The sequence below is a fragment of the Lepisma saccharinum genome, chromosome 11 (assembly GCF_977018435.1).
Source record: "Lepisma saccharinum chromosome 11, izLepSacc3.1, whole genome shotgun sequence".
Classification (NCBI taxonomy): domain Eukaryota; kingdom Metazoa; phylum Arthropoda; class Insecta; order Zygentoma; family Lepismatidae; genus Lepisma; species Lepisma saccharinum.
This window is the reverse complement of record NC_139239.1, coordinates 7,999,270-8,025,490: the sequence shown is the minus strand read 5'-3', so window position 1 is coordinate 8,025,490 and position 26,221 is coordinate 7,999,270. Positions and strand designations below refer to the sequence as shown.

Sequence of the window (26,221 nt, the reverse complement as noted above, 5' to 3'; positions counted from 1 at the left end):
CTTCATTTTTACAGAAGAAACTACTTATGGAAATGAGTTTCTGCAAGCTTTCCAATGTTCGTTGAGGTATTTTCTTTCCACGTGGAATCTATTTGACTGGGAAATCATGTATTTTTCAAGAGAAATAACTCACTGACGCGCAATAGTTATTGCTTTCGCTACGTGAACTGCATGCTCCGCACTTTCGATGACGTAACCCACTGTCAGTGTTTCAAAGTCCTTTTTTTTTTACTATGCTTGCCTAACCCAACCTAACCTAACCATATGGAAATGGTTCATGGAGCTATCCGTGAATGGTTCGTGGGGCTATCCGTCAGCTACCTTGGCTATTGTCAGCTACCCGTGCATAATTTATAATTTCCACGGTATTACTACCACGATAGTAGGTATTTTCGGTGAAGAAGGTTGAAACACTGCATACCCACAATGTGAGTCAAGATGTGCCTGCCATATTGTGTGTTCCGAAAGCAAATAAAGGAATAAAAAAAGCACTCAGAATTCTGAAATTGCGTTTGTTTTCATGTAAAAAGCATAATGGCACCTTGAACTATGTTCCGCAATACACAATTGGTAAGTACGAACCATGCGAAACACAAAATTTCCGATATATGGAACTGTTACCCACTTTTGAATAGAATATCCAATCAAATAAACAGGTTTTTTGAGACTACTTATGAATTCCATGTCGTAAGTTGGATTTTAATTCTAGATATTGGGTGTCTTACACTAGTGAGATATATGATAGCCATGGAACAAGAAAAATAGTGCCAACGCATGTGTATTTTTAATGATTTGAAATATTTGGGTGGGGGGGGGTCCCAACCAAAAAATTCCCGCCACTTGCAACTCCAAATGAAATTATTATATTTTAATAGACAGATGGATGTGACAACCAAAATAATTTAGGGCATGGTGAACTAGTGTTTCAAGATCTTGGATGTAGAAAATTTTAATTCTTTACATCTAACAATTCGATATATATATATATATATATATATATATATATGTATGATTGTTGTACCAACAGTTGATGTGGACATAACTTCAGTGCGTTCGTTTTGGCCCACATGTCTTCAGCATGTAGACAATTATATTTATATTGCATAACGAGTACTAACCTGTGTATAAGAGTTGTTCATGTGCTAACTTAGCCCAGAGCCAAAACGAATGCCCTGTATTTCCTGATTAGATTAGTATTCATAGTTATTTTTATTGGTACTAGAGTGATTACCAATGTCAAGGTTTGGTTTCACACAAGACTTGAGAATGGTTTATCACCCGCATATAGCCTACAAAGTAGACAACTCTAGTGTGGAAAAGCTTGAGAATGTGTGGAGCCTTGCCGCCTTACTCTGTACACCTTCGTGGAGTGGTGCAATTGACAGGGTGTATAGCACAGGCAATAATAAAATGTGAGACTGCCATATGATTATTCACATGTCCTTGGGACTGGTAAATAATTTTAAATTTTCTTCATTAAGTAAGCAAGGTTCAGCCAATGAAGATAAATCTGGTGTAATCACAATGGAAACAAACTTAGTTATTTTCAACCAAGTGAAAGAGTAAATTATACTTTATTTCAAGAGAAGATCTATGTTTGCTTCAACTCTTTCCTGTTTCTTTGTGGTTTCCAGTAACCACTTCCTAGGAAGTTTGGGATTTGCTGCCCCTATTGTAATATTTCAGATCAGAATGTGATAAGTTTGTTCACAAGTAATTTCTTGTAAATTAATGTTCACAGAAATTGCATTAAAATACCTACATGTAAAGAATATACATATTCTCTGTATAATTTATTTTGTTCATTATAAGTTAGTCCTAGAAAAGATAATTTAGATGTCACTTGGATAATAACTTACTTTATGAAAGTTTGCATCAAGTACATTGTGTATTATTGAGTTTGGCCTGAACAAGGAGTGGAAATATAATATGTCCGGAATGCAAGTAAAATAAAATTGTCAGACCATTATTTTTAAATAAACACAACTAACAGTTCCAGGAGTCATACTGAGAAAGAGGGTTGAGGAACAGGTAATGTTCAAGTGGAAAAATTATTTGTACAGCACGCTTGTTTGCACTGCATCATTAGGCGGAGGGGGATAGGGAAGGATGTTTTACTTTCCAGTTGGGAATGATATTGTAGATCCAGTGATTCATAGATACATCTGCGAATAAATTTTGATGTGGATAGAATATCCCGTCTAGATATCATTATTGTATTATTTCTACCACAAATCTACCCTTGACAAATAGATTGCGCACAACAGTTTTGCTACCTTGTGTTCTGACGTCAGACGAGGAATGCCTACGAGGTTAGGTTAGGCTTGTTAGGTTCCATTAGCATAAATACAATGAAAAATTATTGTGGCCGCGGTGGCTCAGTCGGTAACGCGTCTGACTACCATGCTCAAGGTCCCGGGTTCGATCCCCGGCCGGTTCAAATCCGGGAACTTTTCTAACGGTGGAAGCGGCTCCGGCGCCTACCCAGCGTCGAATAACATGTGTACCTGGGGGAAACCCTGGGGGGTAAAGGCGGTCAGGGGCGTGATGCTGATCACATCACCCTCAGTCACGACCGGATCAAGAAAGTGTGGGGCGTTACCCCCACACCCCCTATACGCCTTCATGGCGTGGTGCTATGCACAGGGGAACACTTTACCTTTTTTTTTACCTTTAAGAGAACTAACCTAGCTAGCCTAACCTGACAACGTAGGCATCTAGCCTAAACTTAGAGCCTTCTCCCGTGACGTCAGAACACAAGGTTGCTCAAGTGTGTGCAATAAGTGAGACCCAAAGGTAACAGCAAACTCTCGAACCAAAGTGATTGTCATTTTTCTCCTGTTGCTGCTCTAGTACCTCAGTGTTGCCATGATTATAGCTTTCCTCCCTCTCGTGCTTTGTTGTTAAAAACTTGAACATTGCTCTCACTGTGTACGATTTTCCCCTTTGTAATGATACAGACGCGTGGCTTTAAAAATAGAGGTGACGACTATGCTTTGAAGAATGCCACAGATTTTGTCAAACGAGAATTACATGGCAAACCGCTTATTACATCGCCCACGCGACGACAGCGCCACATGGGTTTTCTCATCTGTTCTGGTGGTTGAAAGTGAGTTTCTATTCAATATTTAATTAATGTGCCTTCACCTTCTGCGACAATTGTTACTAGGCTGTGGGGAACCCCACGCCCATTTCAGTAATAACCCCCGTTTGTAATCTTGAACATATTCTCACCCACACCTTCGCAAGTGTCAAAATCTTGGCGTAGGAACTTGTATCGAGAGCTTCAAAAGACTGACGCAACACAACTTTTGATGCGTAACGCTCACAGCTGATATGCCGAAAGACTTGGCAACAGTGTGGCTGTGAATGACCGAGTCCACAAGTGATCCCAGTCTGCTAAAAATAAAAGGGAAAAATCAGTTAACCTCAGTCAAGGTGAGAAACCTTTCTCATTGTTGTCATTAGCCTTTCCACCTGTGGCTACTTCCCACTTACGCATCCGTTGAAGTAAGGAGATTGGTTCGTTGCTTCAGTGTATGACAAATGTTTGTCGCATAGTCCTTTCTTCCTGTTCTTCGCGGAAAAGTTCGTGATATTCGATAAATGGACATCCCTCCCCAAATTTACGGCTCAGTCTCATCTACCAAATTCTTGTAACAATCTTGACACTGACATTCAAGAGTTGTATCCCCCCCCCCCAAAGTCTAATCTTCATCCCCCAACCAGAATCCACGTGGCAATTTAAGGCATGTGTAAGAGCTGGATATTGTCCCCCCCCCAAATAATACTTATTAGCCTATTTTATAGTCACCAATTGCTATTTATATAGCAGCGATGCTTTAATGATAACCGTAAATAAACTTCCGTCCAATGCTGTATTGTTAAATATAGGTCCAAACCCCCCCCCCAAAGTTGGGTAAACGCAAACTACGTAAACATACCCCGCTGTGGGCACCATTTTATAAATATTAGTCCCAGGAGAGATAATGATAATATGGCCCATAATCGGGTACATTCTCGGAGGCTAGCGAGGGTATATTTACGAACCTGAGACTCGGGGACTTACAATCGGTTAGAAATTTTAAATAAGATTGTTCATTTCAATAAGGAAATGGTTGTGTTTCTGGAGTTGGGAAGCGGCCGTTGTCATGGCAACGAAGCTTCCTTGAAGATGCCGGGAACGAGGATATTTTTATATTTGTTATGTAGCGTCCCTTTTCTGCAACTTTTGACTAATCGCGAAGATGAGGATAAGTGATATGGCTGGTCTGGATTCGAACCCTGGACCACTCGCAAAATGAGTGGGTGTCTTAACTACTTATGCACCCCGTTTACAGGAGCCTAGTAGTCTCCCTTCCTCTCCATAGCCTAGGAGCACGTGGGTGGAGTCTGGATTCAGCACACTCCACAGCTGTCTCCACACGCACACGCACCCTGTCCTGTATTCTTTGCAGACACGGTAGTCTGCTTTGAAAGTCAGCTGAGCGAGCAGGAAGCTAAACTCCCATCATGCAGACATGCAACTTTTTAATAACGACGAATTAGCATGTATCAGCAAACTCTTGCGTCGGTTATTGTTTGTTTTATTAGGAAATTGCAGGAAAATATGCACGTGTGGTGTGGTATTGGCAAGACGTGTGCCACCTACTTGCTGGTCGATCAGTTCTGCCTTTCCTGCAGTCCTTGTTTGCTGTCACATGTAAAATTCGAAGGTCAGTTTGTATTGAGAAAGACAAAACGTGTTCAGTTCGTTGCTTGATATGGCAGGTTGCTTTGCAGTAACTTCCTAGAACATAATTACTTCACTTTAAGAATATTTATGAGTCAGGCCTTTATTAAGAACAAGCACGGTAAGGGATTTTCTGTGAAATTTGCCTTAATTAAAAAACAAGAAGAGCATAATTTTCAGATGTTCTCGTTGTGGGCACGTTGGGTAGCGGCTCTCCAATTTCGCTACGGAAGGTTCGTATTTAAGTCCACTCTTTACACAGATAGGCTAATCGGGACTGGACCTACAGTTTAAAATGGTATCCATTTATAAATCTTTACATCAGAGTTTTGAATTTCAATCCTTAATATCCCATGCAGCGTTCACACTGATAAACATGGGGAAATCAGGGAATGTTAAATATGGTTGTCGTGCATGCAGTGGATATATATATTTTTTTCATATTTGTAAATCTTAGTTTGATACAAGTATCCATAAATAAAAAAAGGAAACCTTAAAAAATGGTTTGCAACTGGAGTCACAGTTTTCACATTTTCACTAAAGAAATATGTGCCTTGAATAGAAAGTTAAAATATTGCAGAAAGGTCTGGTAATGTATTTGAGAATACATGGGAAACGTAGAAAAATAATTTATTTGCATGCGCCATGGCTATTGAATGCGGTATTCCCAGCACACTCCTTGCAGGCTCTTATACGCAAGTGCAGATGCTTTGTCACTGGTTTTACCCACAAGTAAGCAGATGCTTCCGTTTGTGGAATCGCCTCGGTGACCTAGTAAAATTAGTACCTCTACTCAAAATCTCGCTACTGAAGGTTGTGGTTTCGAGTCCCACGAGGTGGCAACAGATTTGGTAAGCCGCTTAAAGTCGGAGTTTCAAGTGACCAGTTGAAAGTTGCGAATTTTGTTTTGGTGGGGTGTTCTTTGTGCTTTCGTATAACCACTGCTCGTCTTCGCCATTAGCCAAAAGTAGCAGAAAAGCGACGCTAAATAAAAAAAATAAATCGAAGCATTCTGTAAATTATTTTTCAAGGTTACGTTATAGGTGCCCGGATAATGTTCAGGGATAGAGACAAATTTTGACGATGCGGGTCGGCCGCCACGATTTCATACCCTCCCCTCCATCTCCCTATTGAATTTTCATTGATATTACGTGTTAAAAGTTAGAGAGAATGCTTTCCGTCCAAGTGGACTGCAGTAGAAGATCTAAACTCGCTGTACGGTATTGATCACATGTTGCAGGGGAACGAACAACCCTGGCCCCGTTTCATCTGACGACCTTACCCTTATTGTCGCCAGCTTCTGCTACCTTTCGTGGTTATATTGAAGATTACGTGCACTTTTGGCGAAAGCGCCGTTTTATTTTATTCTCTCCTGAAGGATTTTTCTTGTTTTAATATTGATTCTGTTCCTAGAATGCGAGATAGAATTTTTTCGGCGATATGGGGGAAAGCAACATGCCGTGTGTCGTCGGGAATATCACGCGCCGTGATATTTTGTAAGATTCCATTATTGCAAATTTATTAGCAGTCCCATATCTGAAATCTTTTTACCCAAATGTGCTTGTAAATTTACCGACTGTAGGTTATTATAGTATCAGAAGGAACCCATAAGCAAACGGTCGACCTCCGTGGCGGAGTGGTTAGCTTACGCTACGGCGCTAAGAGTTCCGGGTTCGAATCACGGCCTTGGACATGGGGTGTATTTTTGTGAGTGTCCCTTCTTCAATTTCATCATATCATATCACTCATTTTCATCCTTGCGATTGGGCAAAAACTGGCAGTAAAGCTAAGTAAGTTAAACCGAATCAATCATACTACAAGCACAGAAGACAAGTCTCTGCGCAAGTAGTGACGTGAGACTACTCCACTAATGAACACGCAAGAGGGAACGGTATTGTTGGAGGGGGGAGCGACTACAGTTACCAGCCTTCGACCAGCGTGTATGCTTCGCTCTACCCGCTCGATTTCCTCCCCTTTTTTTAACGCTATGCGGGGGCTTGCTCCAGATATAGATGGGACAGGGTGTATGTGAATGACGTAAGTAGAAAAGCGATTCATGCTTTTATTACTCAGGTAGTGGGTGTATTTATTGGACGTTCAGTTTAAGGGAGCTTTCAGACCGAAACAACACGTTGCACGTGTCGAGCGGTGAATGCTTACCTACAGACTGGATGGGGCCTGTGTCGCTTCGCTGAGGCTTGGTGTCCAGGATTGTTTATTCGTCGCTAAATCCATAAGATACGTACCCATGATTTTTCATAAATGTTGGAGGAAATAGTAATATTTATACTCTAAAAGCACGGACTCGCTACAAAGGTGTTTTTGTCCAATTCATCAGTTCAGTATTCATCCTCATCGTCACAATTACTCAAGAGGTCGAAAAGCGTAAAATAACCAAATCAGAAATAGAATTCGAGCGAGTGTAGTTCCCACTTTGACTCCTATGGTGTGTCGACACGCTAGCTACGTTAACGACCGGCTGGCTTGGAACTCCACGGAACGCGCCCACCAGCTACAACAATACATTCACCGCACGGTGTTGCCACACACGGTATCCACATTGACGTTGCAAAGTACGGCAACAGCATATCCACAGTCATGTGACCGAGACTCCACGTGGAGTAGACGAGCAGAATGACAGCTGCGCCCGTTGGCTGAAGGTTGAGTGTGATTGGACGAAAACAACTCGCCCGCTGTTTATCCACACCTACGTTCGTGGCGGCAGCTCGCTTCAGATTTTGGACGTTAACCAAGTAAACGCGTCAACTTTACCCATTATGGGTATTGTGGCACCAGAAAGCGTAATATTCAGTGGGTTGACACCACTCTTACATTGCAACAACTGTGAAGTAGTTGTCGGCCATTGTGTTTGAAATTATGCCCTACACGGTCACCACGACACGAAATCACAGATCATGGGTTTGAATTCAGGTTATAAGGCATGGTTGTCTTGTTATCCAATTCATCTGACCGATACAGAGAAAATGAGTGTGAAAGTCTGTACAAAATTAGGAGAGGGAGCAACAGAAACAAAACTTGAACTTTTTGGAGCCAAACGTTGCTATTTTCAAGTGTCTTCTGCCCCAAGCTTGACATCATCGTTTTTCCCTCTCGCCCCTTCAAGAATAACCAACACTTTGTCACGCAATATACCATCTTAACGTGAGAAGCTTTGCCAGCGGTTTACATGGAACTGCTGGCATTTTATGCAACTATTGTTTCTGGTTGCCTGTGTAAAGGCCACTCCACGCCACGAAAAGGTCACCGAGAGAATGAGGAACTAAGAAAACAATGTTCTTCAGTCCTGGAAATTCTCCTGCATACGTTCTTCGAGACAAGCAGGGAAATGGAACATACCGTTACGGCAACAATACGCGTTTATGTATTTGTGTTATGAATGTGAAAGGGCACGTGAGGGTCTATTTTGTTGGACCTCTTAGAATAATGTTTGTGTGGTTACCGGGATATCGCATCTGTGATTCAGCAAAATTTGTACAGTGTACACTAACGTGGCCGTAAGTATAGGGACCTGTCCCCATGCATAGTTTGTTTTCGTGCTTTTAAAAATACCCTTACATCTCACCCTCCCCCCATGAAAAATTGTTGATAAACCCCTGCCATGGCGATTATCCGTGCAAGTAACATCGTAGTATTTTAAAGTTCAACGTTATATTTAACGGAAGGAAAGCACAGGTACGTGAAATCACGCAGCTTCCATAACACCTTTTTGAACTTATTGATTTCTGTTGCTATAGTTACAACAATTTTTATTTGATTTCTTTTAGATGTAAATTCTTTTTATACAGCGTAATAATGATGGTGACATGAAGAACATAACATTAATATTGAACATTACAATTTGAGGATATGGGACAGCCTCAGAGAAAATTGAAGAGTGATTGAGAAGAAGAAACTGTAGGAAAAATAAGTAAAAAAGGAAAATCGCATGAAAACCAAAGCGGAACTCCTTGAAAATATTTTGCCCACCGAAATGAAGCTCTTTTTGCTGTGCTGATTGACGTTGACATAGTTATTTACCTCGTGCAATGAGGCTTAACATCAGCAAGCACGATGATTTGTCATTGTGTAGCAACCGCCCCACTCGAGTCGTGGAACTACGAGGGACGTCCAGAAAGTGTACCAGTTTGGTATTAAAAAGGAAAGACTGAAAAGGTTACTTGAACAAAACCGTTTTACTTGAAAGTACATGCCTTGAGCTTTTTCTACATACGTAGGTACTTATCGTATCGGGAGACAAGTTTTTGTATACCCTCGTCAGACGCTTCTGCCGCGAATCCATTGAGAAATACAGTAATAGTTTGCTGGAACTCTTCGTTGTCATCAATGCGCTTTCCTCCCCCAAAACTTCTTTAATTTTGTAAAAAATTCTGGCTGTACGCTGGGTGCTCCCGAACCTCCCACCGAAAGTTTATTTATTAATCTAACTTCTTTCGTTCTTTTTTTTATTACTAAACTGATACTACTCTCTGGACGTGCCTCGTACTTTTCAATTTTCAATTACCTGACGATCTACCAGCACGGATTAAATTTTTATTGATATTTTCGTGATTCATGAAAACTAAGCTGTAGTGAAATTATTCTTTGTAATGAACAGACGGGCATTATCAAGTTATTTTGCGTGTCACCTTTGTGTGTCTGGTACTTACTGAGATACCAATCAGCTTTTCTGATTATACCTATTTTTTATTGGTACGCGAGTGATCGTCATGGTTAGTTTTGCCTAAGACAGAATTATAACAAACGATTGCAAATTTAGTTGTGTTTCTGCCATCCAGAGATTTGTCCATTTTTAGGACAATCTGAAGCGTTGTGAAATAGGTTTAGATTAATCACAGCTGTCATATTTAGAGCGAGAGATATTAGGAAACTTGGTTCCAGTGGATTGCGTGTAATCGAAGCAGATTGTGTTATCTGAATTCAGACTTGAAATAATTGCGAAAGAAACCACAGTAAACATGCATTACTGGTTCAGAGACATTGCTTGCATCTGTTTCCTGGTGATAACTGTAGAGCTGTTGTGTGTATGAACCATGGACGGCGCCAGGGGTGGGCACGGGTGGGCAAGCGCCCACCCAAAAATTTCTGTGCCCACCCGATTGCCCACCCAATCAAATTCAATAAGTACATATACTTGGAGATATATGAATAATTCGATAAATAACTGTATTCTGGTGTTCATAACATGTATATTTTACTTGTAAATATTATCTATGCTTGAAATATTCATATATTATCAACCCATAAAAAGCCAATTTTGTCATTAGAAAGTGAAAGTAAATACTAGAGCTATTGAAACAAAAACTGTGATCAAATTAATAGTTCCATGAATAAAAGCAGTTAGTAGCTTAGGAGGCTCAAAATTATGCAGGGTATGATCAAGATTAGATCAGAATTTAGATTGAACTTGAGAACTGCAGCTCCGGGCCTCCACATATTTATATAAATCGCGGCCTGGGTATTGTTAAAATAATCTCTAAATAAACAAATAAAATCATCATCTTAGCGTTACTTCCTCCGGCAACACAATACATTATTTTGACTTTTTAATTAGCTCGGCATTAAAATTCCAGAAGTGTCCTTTTTTTATTTCATTACAATTTTTATATACTTGTTATCTTCAAATATCGATATGGTATGCGAAATATCAACTTTATATTCATTCTACTAATAAGAAGGATTCACAATAATCACTACAATACTGCAGTGAATAAATTTTAATAAACTAGTTATGTATGGAAAAAGCTACAGAATTATTCAATTGCTAATGAGTGACTTATCCTATTTAGAAATCCTCGTCCCACACATAAATTTTGCCATATGAATCAGCCGAAAATGTCAACAGAATCTGTAGATGCAGCTAAAGTAAAGAAAAAAAGTTATGTCGCGAAGTATCCAGAAGACGATTTTATTAGTTTGTTTTTAAATCCACTTTTATGCTCAGAAAGGCTAATCGGGACTAAACCTACAGTTTAACGTGGAACCAGTGTGCATTGTGCTTCCACCAGAGGAGGGGGAGTCGAACACAGGACCTCTTCATTATAATGCGACAGCGTTATGCCTTTGGGGGAAAATATACAAAAAGAACTCGCACCAAACGTGGCATTTTATCACCACAGAAGATGCGTCCATTTTAGGAGGGTGATTGCCTGAGACAAATATTTGAGACTTTCGGAAAACAACATCATTGTTCACGGAATTTAGCTGCCTTGATCCACTAATGAAACGCTGTGCAATTGAAACTACCATCTCAACTTTCTAAGAGGTATGAACTAATGCAATTCCATTTTTGGAAGAGTAAGTTGTGGTTGATTTGTTATATTTAACCTTTAAACAACCGAGCCGGTTTTCGAAAGTAACCCCTCTCTCGCCGCGGCCTTTGCGCGATTTTTAAATTTTTACACTTATTTCAGAAAAACGTTATATCTCTGAGACTATCTGCTGTTCGCTCCCTCTTCTCCCGTTATTTTGGAAAATGGGCGCAAACTTTTGCATTGTTTTCAAAGAATAGACTTTCTGCAACAAAGGGAACTTAACTTCTTTCAAGTCTCTAGTCATACAGGCTGAAATATGACGGAATATGTACAATCCTGCATTTTGGCAAAAATGGCTAATTTCCATATTAGAGAATAAATTAGTATATCTCGGAGACTATTTGAGCAATCTACTTCGGATAACTTTTGTTTGAAAGCAAAAACATCAGAGCACGCGACCGTGTACAATTCAGAAAGCCTAAGTGAGAAAAACGGGGTTGGGAGGGGCCAAGTCCCCAAATTTCAATGAAAAAATCTAGCGTTCGCCCCCTCTTCTCTCATTATTTTGGGAAAAGGGCGCAAACTTTTGCATTTCTTTCAAAGAGTAGACCATTTGCAACAAAGTGGAACTTGTTTCAAGTCCCTAGTTCTCATACAGGCTGAAATATGACGCAATATGTACAATTTGCATTTTGGCTAAAAATAGCTAATTTGCATATTAGAGAAAGGGGGAGGGGGGTTGTTTTCTTCCACATGACATTTCAATGTCTTATCTCAACATCTGTCAGCGTTTACAACCTCGCATACAAGTATGAAGGTCCTAAAAGCACGTGAATGTTGTAATCGGCACCATGAGTCATATATGGAATTGGCTGTTTTCGCCTATACTTTCTATGGGTCATACTGTATATGACCCATTGGCTGTTTAAAGGTTAAAGTCATTTTTCTGCTAATTTTGATAATGACGACGATAATGTTCAATGGTGATTAGATTTAAAGTTACGAAGGGGCGAAAACAAACACAAGCTGACACTCAAAATACAAACCCTCATAAATTATTACTTTGACAGTGGTTCCAAGCGCCAGGGACTCGTTGCCTGAAAGAATCAAGTTTCCAGGATGTGCTGCACAGGATAGAGGTTGACATTCTAGTGTGTTCGAAATGGTCACGCCATGCAACCCAAATCATTATGAAAAATAGATGAATTATTACTGGCACGGTGATCAACTTCGATGAATTCCTTGTGTCCTAAATCATTTTGTTACCTCAAATAATATGTTCATGTAACCAACCATACGTGTATTGCTTCTCCCGCATTAGTAACATGACAGTTCAGAAAATGAATAGCAACTTAGCTAATAATCTCTTCAATTCTGAACAGATTTTTCGATCTTACTTGTTTGTGAGTGATATTCTGTCAAAATAGCCTTTCATTAGCCTAGGAATACTTCATGGACAATGAACAAAGAATTTGATTTCCGTGTGTGTTTTAAATAACAATAAGACGTTCATTTTAATCCAAACATTCAGTGGCGGCGATTAGGAGGACCGGGAAGTGGGGGATGCAGTTCCCCCCGCCACATTTTGCCACTTTTTGCCCCCGCACTATGGCCTCTTTATGCTAAGCCTTTTCTACCAAGAAAAAGTATATTGTCCTTGCCCCTCAAATGTTGGCTCCCAATCGCCGCTACTACAAACATTCAGATAGATTTCTCAGATGTACAAACCTTGTAAGCTAAGAAAAGTGACCCCTAAGGAGTAAGAAAACTCTTTCAGTGAAAAACGCATACGATGAAAATACTATGCTCAGGAACATGCATTTAAATTACGAGAAACTTCACGATTATCTACCGTCGCACTTTCTATCATTGTCGCCGAATACATAAAATCAAGTATGTGCCTTATATTTGCAACACAAGCTTAAACCTAATTCACATTTATTTCACTGTATTAAAACATGCATGAAAGAATGTGATTAGAATGTATGGCTGGGGTATGGCTGCGCATGGGTAAACACTTCCTTGAAATAATTGTGTCCTTCAGAGACAAAGCGAAAGGAAATGGAACAAGATGCGAAAATAGATTAGAAAAGAATAAAGAAGAAAACAAGGAAAGGGAAAAGAAGTAAGAGGAATATCGGTAGTGTAATAGAGAGGTGATACATACGTCTTACATACACATACGTATATACTATATATGGTCTTACATTTATACTGCCCACCCTAATCTATCAATAAGGAGCTTCTGCCCACCCGGTCGAAAATTTCTGGCGCCGTCCCTGGTATGAACTAGAAAGGCCCTTCTTGGGGTGAGGAGCGAAATGATGAGATGAAGTCTACAATTGGTTAGATTTCCGTTCGTTTTTCCACTGGTGTTGGTCTGGGAGCACTCTTGAATACAGTGCCATGACATTGCTATCAAAATGGAGCGGGGAGAAGCACCCGGAACCTTGATGCTGATAACATCACCTTCGTTCATGACCGAGATGCTCACCGTATGTGCCCTCATGCACTGTATTAAGCACAAGGGATTTGTCCTGCATTTTTTTTACAGATCGTTAAGACATGCACCACAATAGAGAGACGGATTACACGTTAAGACATGCACCACAATAGAGAGACGGATTACAGGATCTTTTTTTACGATTATGCTCTTATCTTTATGGAAAGACATCTGCGTCATAGCACATACATTCTAATTTAGGGGCAAGTCGTAGTAAATGCTCTGTGATTTTATGGTGGATGAATGTGCACCGATAGGATAACTCCTAAACACGCAGAGACAAATATTGATGAGTTATGTATTGTGACACTCAATACAATGTAGCTGGAGGGTATCGATGCCCATTTTTATATTTTTCCTCTATCTGATGCCTGTGGACGATGTTGCAATTTCCTCGCTACACGAGCCATTTTATTGGAACATCATGTAATGAGTGTGAATGAATCGTGTTTTTAGTTGTGAAACAGTAGCTGTACCTTGTAAGCAACATTCATAGTTGTTTCTTGTTTGACTACGAAATTAGTAGAAAATAGAGAATACAAATCCATATTTATATTTATAGAGGATTCTCTGTAGCCAACCAATCTGATACCCTTTGACGTCATACAAAGTTCATCGTCTGTATCAACACTTGAATTATCTTGTAAATAGCATCATTATTGTTCCATTACACAATGTGCAGTTTAATTTTCTAACTGCGCTAATTGGTGTTTCCTGTATAAGTGTGCAACGATTTAGTTTAAATGATCAAATAGCAAAGGTCAGCTTAAGAAGAAGCTAAGAGATTGTTTACACTGAAGAAATATCCTTCAGTGAATTATCATGGTGTATTTCAATTATCTCCCTTTCTTATAGCGCAGTAGCAAAGCGTGAGCATTGGTAATTTTTTTCTTTTTCTACTTGCTTCTATCCACAATTTGAGTCGACCACTCGAAGTGTGTGTTAACGCTGTTTTAACCCTAGCTTACCCGTACCGTTCGAGAAACTAACTTAACCTGAGGGGGGAGCGTGACTGCTTTCTTTGTTGTTAATATAGTTGCAGTTATATATTAAGTATAACAGTTAACAAAAATTACCATCATTAATAAAAAAAAATAAGAACCATTTATTTCATGAGTGTCACACACACATTTTAACATTCACTAAACGTAAAAAAAAAACATATTAATGTTGCATCAATGCTTTTTTCTTTATTTATGTGCAGTTATATATTAATTATAATAATAATTACCATTATTACCAACCAACCATGAGTGTCATGTCGGAGAATACATCCGGAGGATGCTGACAGGCCCACTACGTGAATTTTGCCTCTATGTACGTTACCTTTACGTTTTTATGAACAAAAGTAATACAGAAATATTGGGAACACCATAGGGAACAATGTAATTTATATTCATTTTTTTATATAAAATAACAGTAAAAAGAAAAAGAGGCGGTGGGCTCGGTATTTAGACATGTCGGTATTTGATTCTTCAAAAACTTCAGTTAAAAATTTTACTGTAAATTTTAACTGTATAGAAGAGCGTGTAATGGTTGATTGATTTAGTTTATTTTACTTCGCTTTTTGTGCCTCTTGGCTAATTTGCGTAGATGGGGATGAGTGATGAAATTTATGAATGGAGATTCACAAAGAACCAAGCCCGACCGGGATTCGAACCCGGGACCCTTGGCGTCGCAGCGCGATGTGCTAACCACTCGGCCACAGGGTCGGGCGAGCGTGAAATGGAGCTTTTGAGATTACGCAACTTTAAAATATTTCTGCAATGCTGAATTAGTGTTGTTTTTTTTTCCTCTGTTACATGGATCCTTTTTTTTTCTTTGCCTCGATGAACTCGAACGTATTTCACTTAGCCCCGCATATTTTAATGAAAGGCCGAGCTATTGGATTTTCCCGCCACTACCGCCATAAACGTCCTCGCTTGCAGTTGGTAACGAGAGAACGGGTTGACCATCGGAGCTAACGGTGTATGTTCTTGATTCGCATGAAGACACTGGAGACCACCCGATTCTGATTTCTCATTTCGGTTTTCACTTGCACAACAAAGGGTTTCGTCATTCACACCGTTGCGTGAGCCTATATTCACTTGCTACACGATTTCACGTCTCGACTTTCTCCAAGTAAAACTAACTTTTCCTTTCCACTCCAGTAAGATGCCATCAGCTTATTGTTAAATATGGCGTTTCTGCCTCCGGATTTTTTTTATTAGGTGCCGTAAACGTAGGTTTCGCGTGCTCTTTACATTCCTGCAACCGTCATCAAGGATGATTCTATGCCTGGGAATTAATGTATTCTCAGAATTTTACGGCGAGATTTCTTCTTTCCGCATGTAACCTGTTTTTCTTCCCGCAGCGGCTCTCGTAATGACATTTTATGTAATAAGTATGAAACTGCAGCGAATTTATGACAACTTTTGTGCATTTTTCAGAGTTTCAGTTACAGGTGGAGGTGACTGTGTGCGAATTTATCTTAATTAAGGGCTGTATCGAGACGAGACCTGATAGAATCTCGGTCTGGTCTCGTCTCAAATCTCGAAATACTTGCTCCAATTTCGTGCGCTACGACACCAGGAGTCCCGAGTCCCGTGTTCGAATTCCGGCACGGGTGTTCTTTCTCATCAATTTCACCATATCACACTCATCCTCGCTCGCCGAAAGTGACAAAAATATCGACCCTAAATAACAAAAATAGAATCAAATCGAAATACATGCAGTGCAAAAAAACACGTATACACCATGTCAGAGTTCCAGGGCATATAATTTCTCTATCAAGTTTTTTTTCTTATTTTTTTTCGTGTCGACGCTACCGATCCCCTGTAAAACTGAATTTATCCAGAATACTTTCAACCACGCAGCATAATATGTGACTTGCCTATAAATAATTCGGTCTGGCATGTTTTAATAAAATCTTATGCAATATTGTTCTTGAGTCTCGCACTAGAACGAGAGTCTGTCCCTTGTCTAATTTCGAAGGTCCTCGTCCCGACCGTTGATTACCATCCCTGCTCGTTAATAGTGAGAAAATAGGAAATTTGGCGATAAATGTTTTTTTTCTAATTGAAACACTGAAATTTCCAAACATTCTGAATGTAAATGCTATAAAGTGTTTTTATAAATTTCCTCAAACTTTATACTGATAAGGCCAATTAAGCCGCGGTAGCTCAGTCGTTAGGGCGTCTGACTACCATGAGAGAGGACCGGGTTCGATCCCGGCGGGGGAGAACCGCCGGCGCCCACCCAGCGTCGTATAAAGTGGTACCTTTAGGAAACTCTGGGGGGGGGGGGGATTAAAGGCGGCCAGGGGCGTAGTGCTCATCACATCAGCCCCAGCTTTAGCCGACATCAAGAAAGTGTGGCGCCCTAACTCCGCACGCCCTATACGCCTTCATGGCGTGGTGAAAAGCACAGGAGAGCACTTTGCTTACACACTTTATACTGATACATTTTTATTCAGGGCCAAGTATTTTGGGAAGGAGAGGATTACGTATACTTTTTATTTTTAGTTAGCCCTCATTTCCCTGCCTTTGACATTTTTTTTTTCAGGAATACTGGACCAAAAGAGGGGGGGTTATGACCCTTTCGGCACACCACTGTATTTAGTCGTACGTGATTGGAATAAAGTGCGAGATTTTAAAGCAAAACTGGGTTTTCATAATTCTTAGGCTCTCTCTATCGAAACAATTTATCATATTGAATTGAAAATGAACGAGATAATATCTCATTAAGGTTTTGAAGACAACATTAGGTATCGGTTTAATTTGATAATTGTACATCGCTTATCAGTGTTGTCACGTCCCTACTCTAGAATGTTGATTGTCTGTCATTTTCGTAGTTTTGTGTATCTAGTAACCCTCACCGAAATATCTCCTGCAGGAAGGTCACGTGGATGCCAGAAGAGTCGAGAGAGACTTGCAGGTAAGGGACCAATAGCTTGATTGTATTCTTAGGAGCATCGTCCTTACGATGTTATCTCCACATATATAGAAATTCGCGATGTGTGTGTGTTCCACGTAGTAACATTACCTCAACGATGTGGAACTTACAGATAAGTACCGAAGCCATGCGTGAGAGGTCAGTAGGTTTGACGTCCATCGTTTGTGTGGGTGTACACCAAATAAATGTGTGTTGCAAGTGCAAAACCCAACAGTAGTAAGGCCATTGTGCTCCAAAGCAGGAAGTGATTGATCATCACTTCACGCTTTTTAAACTAAATTTGCAGAATATGTGCGCTTCCATTCGAAAAGTGATGTATTTATGAGGTTTAAATAATCATAAAACTTCAGAAGGGAGGAAGCTACTTTGTGTACTTTTACAGCTCACTTTGAGAAGTCATGAAATAGAAAGCTGGAATGCGATGTCAAACTTATTTTCTAAGTTCACTTGTTCCGAAGTTATATCAGTATTTTGAAAATCACTTTATCTTAAAATATACCGTAGGTTTTTGCTAGTTTTCAGATCATCTCTGTGTATTGCAAGAGCAATAGTGCCCAATCCTGTAGTGATAACGCCATAATCAAAAGCTCCCGGGTTCGCTTCCCGGTGAAGCAACATTGCACAGTGGTTCGGATCCCATTTTAAAAAGAATCAGTCCTGATTAGACCATCTGGGCATAAGTATACTTAAAACAAATGTCACTCAATCTCTGCTCCACCCCATAATAACATTTCTGCTCCGCAGAATTTAGGACATAATACCAACTCTTAACGCTTTTGGTTTCAAGAATTCTGAATTCGGCGCGAGTGATAGATTAACTGTTCAGCTATTCTTCGTGGAGGATTCGGTGTATTTGTAGTCCAATTGTACAGTCACTGACACTTCTGGGTCGTAACGATTCCATTGAAATTAATTGGGATTTTTTCAACCCAGAAGCGTCCGTGATTGTGCATCAGTTGCGCTGAAAGTAAGTTTAGTAATATCAGTTACTAAGATGTATAGTAACCTTAAATTTTCGAATTGGCGAGCTACGAATACTTCTTTCAGTAGTCAGCCCTCATTTTTGCATCTTCCCATGCCTTTGGCGTTCTTTCTTTTAAGAATACTGGGTCATTATCATGACCCCCACCACCCACACTCCCCCTCGGGCACGCCACTGTGTTTTTGAAGTCTCGGAACGAATTCATACTGTTGTATAGTACAAGGATGTTTTTGTTTCCTAGTTAACCCTCCAGTGGCAATGTCGTAATACGAAGACTGCAGTAAGTGGTCGGTTCACCTCCGTGACAGTCCCCCCCCCCCCCCATGTATTTGTTGTAGGTTAATGTGTGCGTGCGTGAGTGTGAAAACCTTGAAGAAATTCTTATTCTTCGTGTATTCAAATTAGATTGTTTTGAAATCCGGAATCATGATATAGTCATCAATGCCAAGCACCCAGCGGTACCATCTACAACCTGTTGTTCAGAATGCAGTACGGTTCAGTTAGAAAGTGTTGGCACGAAAAAGAACATCCTCTTGATTTCTTCCTGTAGTGCGTGCCTGTGAAAGTTTGAGGCTTCAGATTTTTATGGTAGTGAAAGTTTCTTCCCTCTGTACGGATGGTAATCGTTTAACCAATGCGTGCCTTTTTTGATTAGGTAATGACCTGAAAGTATGCAAACAAAAGCTACGTAACAAACATCATATTTAGTCTGCTTAGGCCTTTGAGAAACACAATGTATTTGGGATTTGCTTCGCATACGATATTCTTAAAGCTGTCGCTTCAGTTCCATGTAGTTGTTTTTTACACTCCAGATCTTGTACTAAGGAAATCGGATGTCGAACAACCCTTCTATTATCACAGTTTCAGCTGTTGATAGGGGTGCAAGGGGTGATCCTTTCCGAAGCCACCCAAATGTCCAACCTCCCTTTCATGTAGTACACCCAGCACTGTGTTTTGCAGACTAACGACGCTCTGCCGTCTGGACTTGCAGCCAGTATATTCCTCCGTGGGGTTCGTGTTGTGTGCTGCCCTTGTGTATTTGTGATTGTTCCTTCATCCCCACCTTCGCGATTAGCCTAAAGTGGTGGAAAAAGCGAAGTAAAATAAACAAAATCAATCAATCGTCTGTTGAAATTTTTATATATAGTCAGGGCTCGAAAATTCCCGGTCGCCAGTTCGCCATGGCGACTAAAAATTTCAGCCTGGCGACTATGATATTTTCCTGTAATATTGCATGTACGAAATTTTGAAGATTCTAAGTTCAAATTGCAGTACTGCGTAAGTTAGCAAATTATTTTTTTAGCAATGTTGTGATCATTCCATAGAATCAGTAACAACTTCTTTCAAAACTGCTAAAGAGATAGGAAGTTAACAAAGAGAAAACTAAATATATGCTTACAGGCCGAAACCAAGTGTTGGGTAATAATCAAAATCTAATTATTGATAACAACTCGTTTGAAACAGTTTCCAAATTCAAATACTTAGGAGTAATATTAACAAATGAAAATGATATTAAAGAGGAAATAAAAAGTAGGCTTAATTCAGGAAATGCATGTTACTTCTCTCTTCATAAACTTTTGTCTTCTCGTTTAATATCTAAGAAACTAAAAGTTAAAATATACAAAACAGTAATTTTGCCTGTAGTATTATATGGGTGTGAAACTTGGTCCCTTACATTGAAAGAGGAACATAAATTGAGAGTATTTGAAAATAAGATCCTTAGGAAAATCTTTGGACCTAAAAGGGATGAGGAGACAGGTGAGTGGAGAAGGTTATATAATTTAGAAGTACATAATTTGTATTCATGTCCAGACATTATTAGAATAATTAAATCAAGAAGACTTAGGTGGGCAGGCCATGTGGCACGAATGGGAGAGGAAAGAGGAGTTTACAGGATTCTTGTTGGGAAACCTGATGGTAAGAGACCTGTAGGAAGGCCAAGACGAAGATGGAGGGACAACGTCGAGTTGGACCTAAGGGAAATCGGTAGGGATGGAAAATAGTATATAGATCTTGCTCAAGATAGGGACAGATGGAAGGCCTGTGTTGCTGCAGCCATGAACCTTCGAGTTTAAGAAGGCTAGAGAGTTAGTTAGTTAGTCAGTAACGACTTCTTACTCTTTGTCCCCCAACCCCCCATTTCCCGCTTTCTCACATGATTTAGCATTGTTTTGAATATGATGATGCTCAGCTTCTTATAGAATGATTTGTTTTATTTTACTTCGCTTTTTGTGCCATTTTTTGCTAATTTGCGAAGATGGACATCAGTGATGATATGATGAAATTGATGAATGAACACTCACGAACGCCCATGCCCAGGCCGGGATTCGAACCCGGGACCCCTGACGTCGTAGCGCGATGTGATAACCACTCTGCGACGGGGGCTGGCTCAGCTTCTTATAGTATGCACAATTACTAGTTGGTGGTTTCCTGGCGCCTGATTTTCAGAGCTGGCGCCTAGCTCTGAAGATTTTTCGAGCACTGTATATAGTTCACCAAGTACAAATTTGCAATTAGAGAAAATAAAGTATATTGTGCATTGGGTTAAGAGTGGAAATATGCACGTTTTCGTAACAGTAATTTATCCTGAAGTTTTGCACTTAAGAATGATAAGATTAGAGTTCACAATGTTTTGCAGCGTATCGAGACATTCATAGCAAACAACTTTTAATAAATGTTTTTCTTTTTGAAGCCTCATTTGGACGCTACTAACCCTATATAATGACGGAATTTTATTCTGAATATATGTAACGATGCAGCACACTAGTGGATTGACTTTGTAAAACAAAATTTGACATCTATAAAGAGGTAGATATCTGCCAGGCAGTAAAGTAGAATGGTTGTAGGCAATATTTCAAATATGGTAGAGCCTGATTATTTTCGGAACATCCCCAGCTTATTTCGCAATTCCAGCGAGTGCGCTTACCACCAGGGTAGAGCGTGAGCAAGATCGCTAGCGATAGGTGCTGGGCTTCGGCAGCTCGCACTTTGATTGGTAGCTTCGGGAGTGATGACTCGCTCCCAAGCTGAAAATGCAGAATAGCTAGAGTCTCCCTGTACCAAAGTCTTGATCTCGTCTCGATTGTTACAAGATCGGCTCGGTATCAGCTCATATACATGTGACAATATACCTTTTCATATGCATCGTAAGTGAAAGGTGGTAATCAGCAGTGGTCTGGAAAGAAACATTTTACGCCCAAATAGTTGCACAAATGAAAAGAAGCATGATTTATATTTCTTCAAGGAAAGTGAGTGCAGTAGAAATTGTCATTTCCTGGAGCAATATTGAAATTATATTTGTAGTAATCAAATTTGAGCATATATGTTTATATTCTTCTTTTCATTTCAGGCCCATATGAAGTTCCCTCCGGATTATCCATATTCACCTCCAAGTATACGCTTCCTAACGAAAGTTTGGCATCCAAATGTGTATGAGGTAAGTTTTTTTTTTAAATTCATAACTGCAATTAAACGTCTGTTTAAACTTGTTCATGATTACATGCAGCGTAATGTGGTGCTTTTAATGATGAAGAATTCGGATGACGGTTGTACGCAAGGTTAGTTTCAAAAGTACAATTTTTAGAACAACTTGATTATTTATTGTGGAGACATGTGCTACCGATATGCTCCTAAACTGACAAGAGTTTTCGTTTCAGCCATGTAATTATTGTTGCAAAATTGTTTCATTAGTGCATCAAATGGCCTTAAATAAGACTTTCACCTGTGTCACTATCTGCCGTTGGGATGACTAAATCGGTATTATTATACTACCAGTGGCGTCGCTAGGCCATCTGCTTTGGAGGGGGGAGCTGCAACTAGATACATGACTTACTACTATTGTAAATATTTTTAATGTTTGAAAATAGCAAAGTGATTAATAAGACAATAATATATAACAAGCATAAGGAATTAAAACTAACATAGACTTACTGCATTAATTTTTTATGAAAACAGATGGATATTCTTGTCCTGTTTTTCTAATGCTGGTGAACTATGTCTTTATGTATCAGCTGTAGGCTACTCTGCGGTTCGAATTTCTTGCAAAATTATCAATAACACAATCCACACACAATTCATGACACACTTCCTTTTCTATGGCCAGTATTGCAAGTGAAGAAAGTCTGTCTTGGCCCATACTATTACGCAAAAATGTCTTGATTCTCTTCAAACAGCTAAAACTCCTCTCACACGATGCTGATGTCACAGGAATTGTCACTGCAATTTGCAACGTTCTGCTTAAGTTCGGAAACATCTCTTTTGGAATGGCGTTCATTAAATGTACTATGGATGTGATGGTGTATGTCAATTTCTTTAGGTAATTTTTTGCAACCATGATTTCAGCGATCCGCACTTGTAATTGAAAATAGTCACAAAAACCACTCAAGAATTGAGGGTTCAAAAACAAGACAAAATTTGTTGTAAGTAAAGAAGGTGACATATGCTGAATTCCAACCAGAACACTGGAAGTTGAAACGACTTTCCACCTCATTTATCATTCGATCAATGATAGTGTAAAAAAAGTCCGCAGAATCCAGGTTTATCGGTATCAGTTTTGTGCCCCAGGGTTTCATTTACAACGTGGTCTTTCAGTGATGATGGAAATGTGTGAACACGTTTGTGAACTTTTGAATAATATTCAACACTTATTTCATTGGGAATTACCTTCTGTTTCGCAAATGCCTCTGCCTCTTTGTATATAGAGTTAAAATATTCTTAATTTCACATACCGCGTTAAGTGTCAAGCACTGCATTAACACCTGCAATTGCCTCCGCAATATCAGGGCTTGGTGACTGCAACTTGTTATTGAGAATTTATGTTATGGACAGAAGCTCAATGAAAATAAAGAGACGTCATGGTTGAGAATTTTCTTAAAAATTCATAAAGGCGTAGGGCTGTACATTTATCTGCTGAATCTGATGGTTTCCTCAGATATTTCAAAAGAGCATCATAAGTTTTTCTCAGCGCAAATAGAGACCTTATTTGGCAAGCCCATCTAGTGCTACTTAGATTTTTTAGTTCTGCACGAACATTTAACTCTGTCTGTATTTCTACAAACCGTGTATGAGCTATTCCGGACGTAGAAAAGTAGCTATACAAGCACTTGAGGATATCAAAAAAAATTCCAACTTCAGGAATATCTGTACAAATGTTAACTAGAACCAAATTTAACCTGTGAGCATAGCAATGAACATATAGTGCAAAGGGATGTTATTCCCTAAATAGCCGTTGAACACCACTATTTTGGCCACTCATGACAGCGGCACCATCATACCCCTGACCAACACATATTGCATTTTTTAGATCATATTCAGACAGCTTTTCACAAAGTCGTGCCTTGAGTCCCTTTGCACTTAAATCTTTAACATTCAAAAAACACAAAAACCTCTCATTAAGTTTGTTATAAACAAAATAGCGAAGACACACGCTCATTTGTTCAACCTTACCTATGTCCCTTGTATCGTCTGCAATAACTGCAAAATAGCCACTTTCATTTACCTCCGTTAATATTTTTTCCTCAGCAAAGCTGCACTACATTCCAGCAGAACGTTCTGGGAGTCTGGAGAATGATACGTGGCATTCTTTGGCATAACGTTTTGGAATGTTACACTAAAATCAGTATCAAACTTCCCTAATGTCTTCAGAATTTCACGCACATTTCCTTGATTGAAACTTTCTTCACTTTCATCATGGCTTCTTTGTACTATGCACTGCCTACCTGTGAGCAATAACACTTCAACAACGCGATGAAGATAAGAACGGCGTTTTTTTATTTCATTCACACTGGCATTTGTCAAACGATTAACTACTGTACCCAATTTTTCTGTACTTTGGAACGTCAGCCATTTTTCAGTTGCTATTACATGAGAAGCACATTTCTCGTGATCTTTAAATTTGTCTATAGCCTTTTTCCAGTTACGAACACCAATACTGGTAAATGCAGGATCTGCCTTACCTGTCTGGCCTACGAAATGACTACAGGAAAAACAAAAATTGGGGGGGGGCTGAAGCCCCCCAAAAAGGCCCTAGCGACGCCACTGTATACTACCCGGAATCCTAATTTCGGAGGAAATACAAATTTCGTATTTTTTTTCTAAGCTAACCATTAACCTTGTGAGCCCCGACTTTTGTTACAGCAATTTGAGCATGGGTGGTGTTTGCGTGTCCATCCTATCATGGTCATCCTCATCGTCGTGATTAGCCAGAATTGGCAGAAAAACGACGTAAAATAACACAATTCAATCAATCAATTAAATACAAGATATATTGAAGGTTGTATATTTTTTACTTTTCCAAACTTAATAATAATAATTTGAGACATGTTAACAATAAATGGTTGATAATCAAGTGATAGAATTGATAGGAAACTTAAAATACAGAAAAATTCCGTACTGGAAGGGGAGAGGGGTAGGTATGATGTTTTCATTCCGAGTGCAAATGGTTAAAATGTAACAATGATCCAAGATGTGACGTATATGCTAACAAGAAGTATTTACTAAAATTAACAACTGAAAATAGGAAACCCAACTTAAAAAGAAGTAATCCTCCTCACTCCACGAGAGACGTTAATCCGGCGTGAGTGCAGATTTTAATAGCGCTAATACCTTGCCGCGCTAACGAACGAACATACGGAAGCAGTTCGACAGTTCCGGTTCCCCGTCACACGTTCCTGACGTAGATGAATCAGCTGTTTCGCATGTGAACAGTTCATTCCTTTGTCCGCGAGGGAACAAGTTTGCGTTTCCTTATTCCACCCCGTGCCCCCCCCCCCCTTTCCCCCCTTCTCCTTCGCAGATTCTTTCGCACATGGAAATGGTGGCCGACTGCATGTTACAGGGTTAAGAATGTACTGCATTGAAAGTAAAACTGGCTTTCTGCGAATTCTTGGTGTATAAACCTTGTGACACTCCTGCAGTAGCCTTGTACTTCCCAGACGTTGCTTCACGGCGAAGCGGTCCAAAATAAACCGGCGCGCTTTGTCCTTGGTGGCTGGTGCTAGGCTGGTCAAAGTATTTTTCGTTCCACGTTCAGCGCTTGCCAAGAGCACAGTGAACAAGTAGAAATCGAGTGTATCGCAGCAGGTAATTTTTTAGCGCGCTGACGCACGAAGCACTGGAGCAATTTCTGGGCACAGGTGTTTCGCTTATCAAACTAGGATAGGAAACTGTATAAAATAGCATAAATACAAAAGAAATGGAAGAGCTGCCATTTGGAGCTTGCCAGACATTCTCTCTCATCGGTGTGCTACTATTCGTGCAACAGAACGTTTCTGTCCAAAACGTTTCAACGTTTATATTGTGTACCCTTACAAGTATCCAGTTCAAAATAAAGGCACAATCACACGGAACTGAATTCCTGTAGTAATCCCCTAGTTGGAGCTGGGCTGGCTACCTGGCTGGAAATGATGGCTGCCAAGCTGGCTGCTGGACTGGTTTTAACGAATAGACCGTGTTTTAATTGCAACTGGCTTTCTCTGCTATATTACGTGGAACAGCCAATCGGAGCGAAGTTTGGTCATGTGAAGATAATCTGTGAGTTGGCAAGGGAAAGTTGTTTTTTTTTTGTCTGGTTTCCGACGTTAGTTGTTTTTGTTCACTCGCTGCTCGAGGAAAGAAAAATATACAGAGATGATGTGCGTTCGTGTTAAGTATAATTTTTCCAAAGCAGTGTGATTTGTACAGGACAAATGTAATTAGCCCATAATGAAAATCCTTATTATCAGTGTGTTAAATGGTTGACATATTTAGTTTAAGAAAATATATATTTTTTAAAAGAATTAATCCTGCGAATCTCATGTATG

General features: G+C 39.7%; 1 protein-coding gene across 1 annotated transcript in view; it reads left to right on the top strand.

Annotated features, from left to right (window-relative positions):
- Positions 1 to 26,221, top strand: part of LOC145994615 (ubiquitin-conjugating enzyme E2 R2) — a 57,453-nt gene that overhangs the window by 11,852 nt on the left and 19,380 nt on the right. The window contains exon 2 of the mRNA XM_083130673.1: positions 21,772 to 21,858. Coding sequence (XP_082986799.1) covers positions 21,772 to 21,858 — 87 coding nt within the window. The remainder of the gene's footprint in view (positions 1 to 21,771; positions 21,859 to 26,221) is intronic.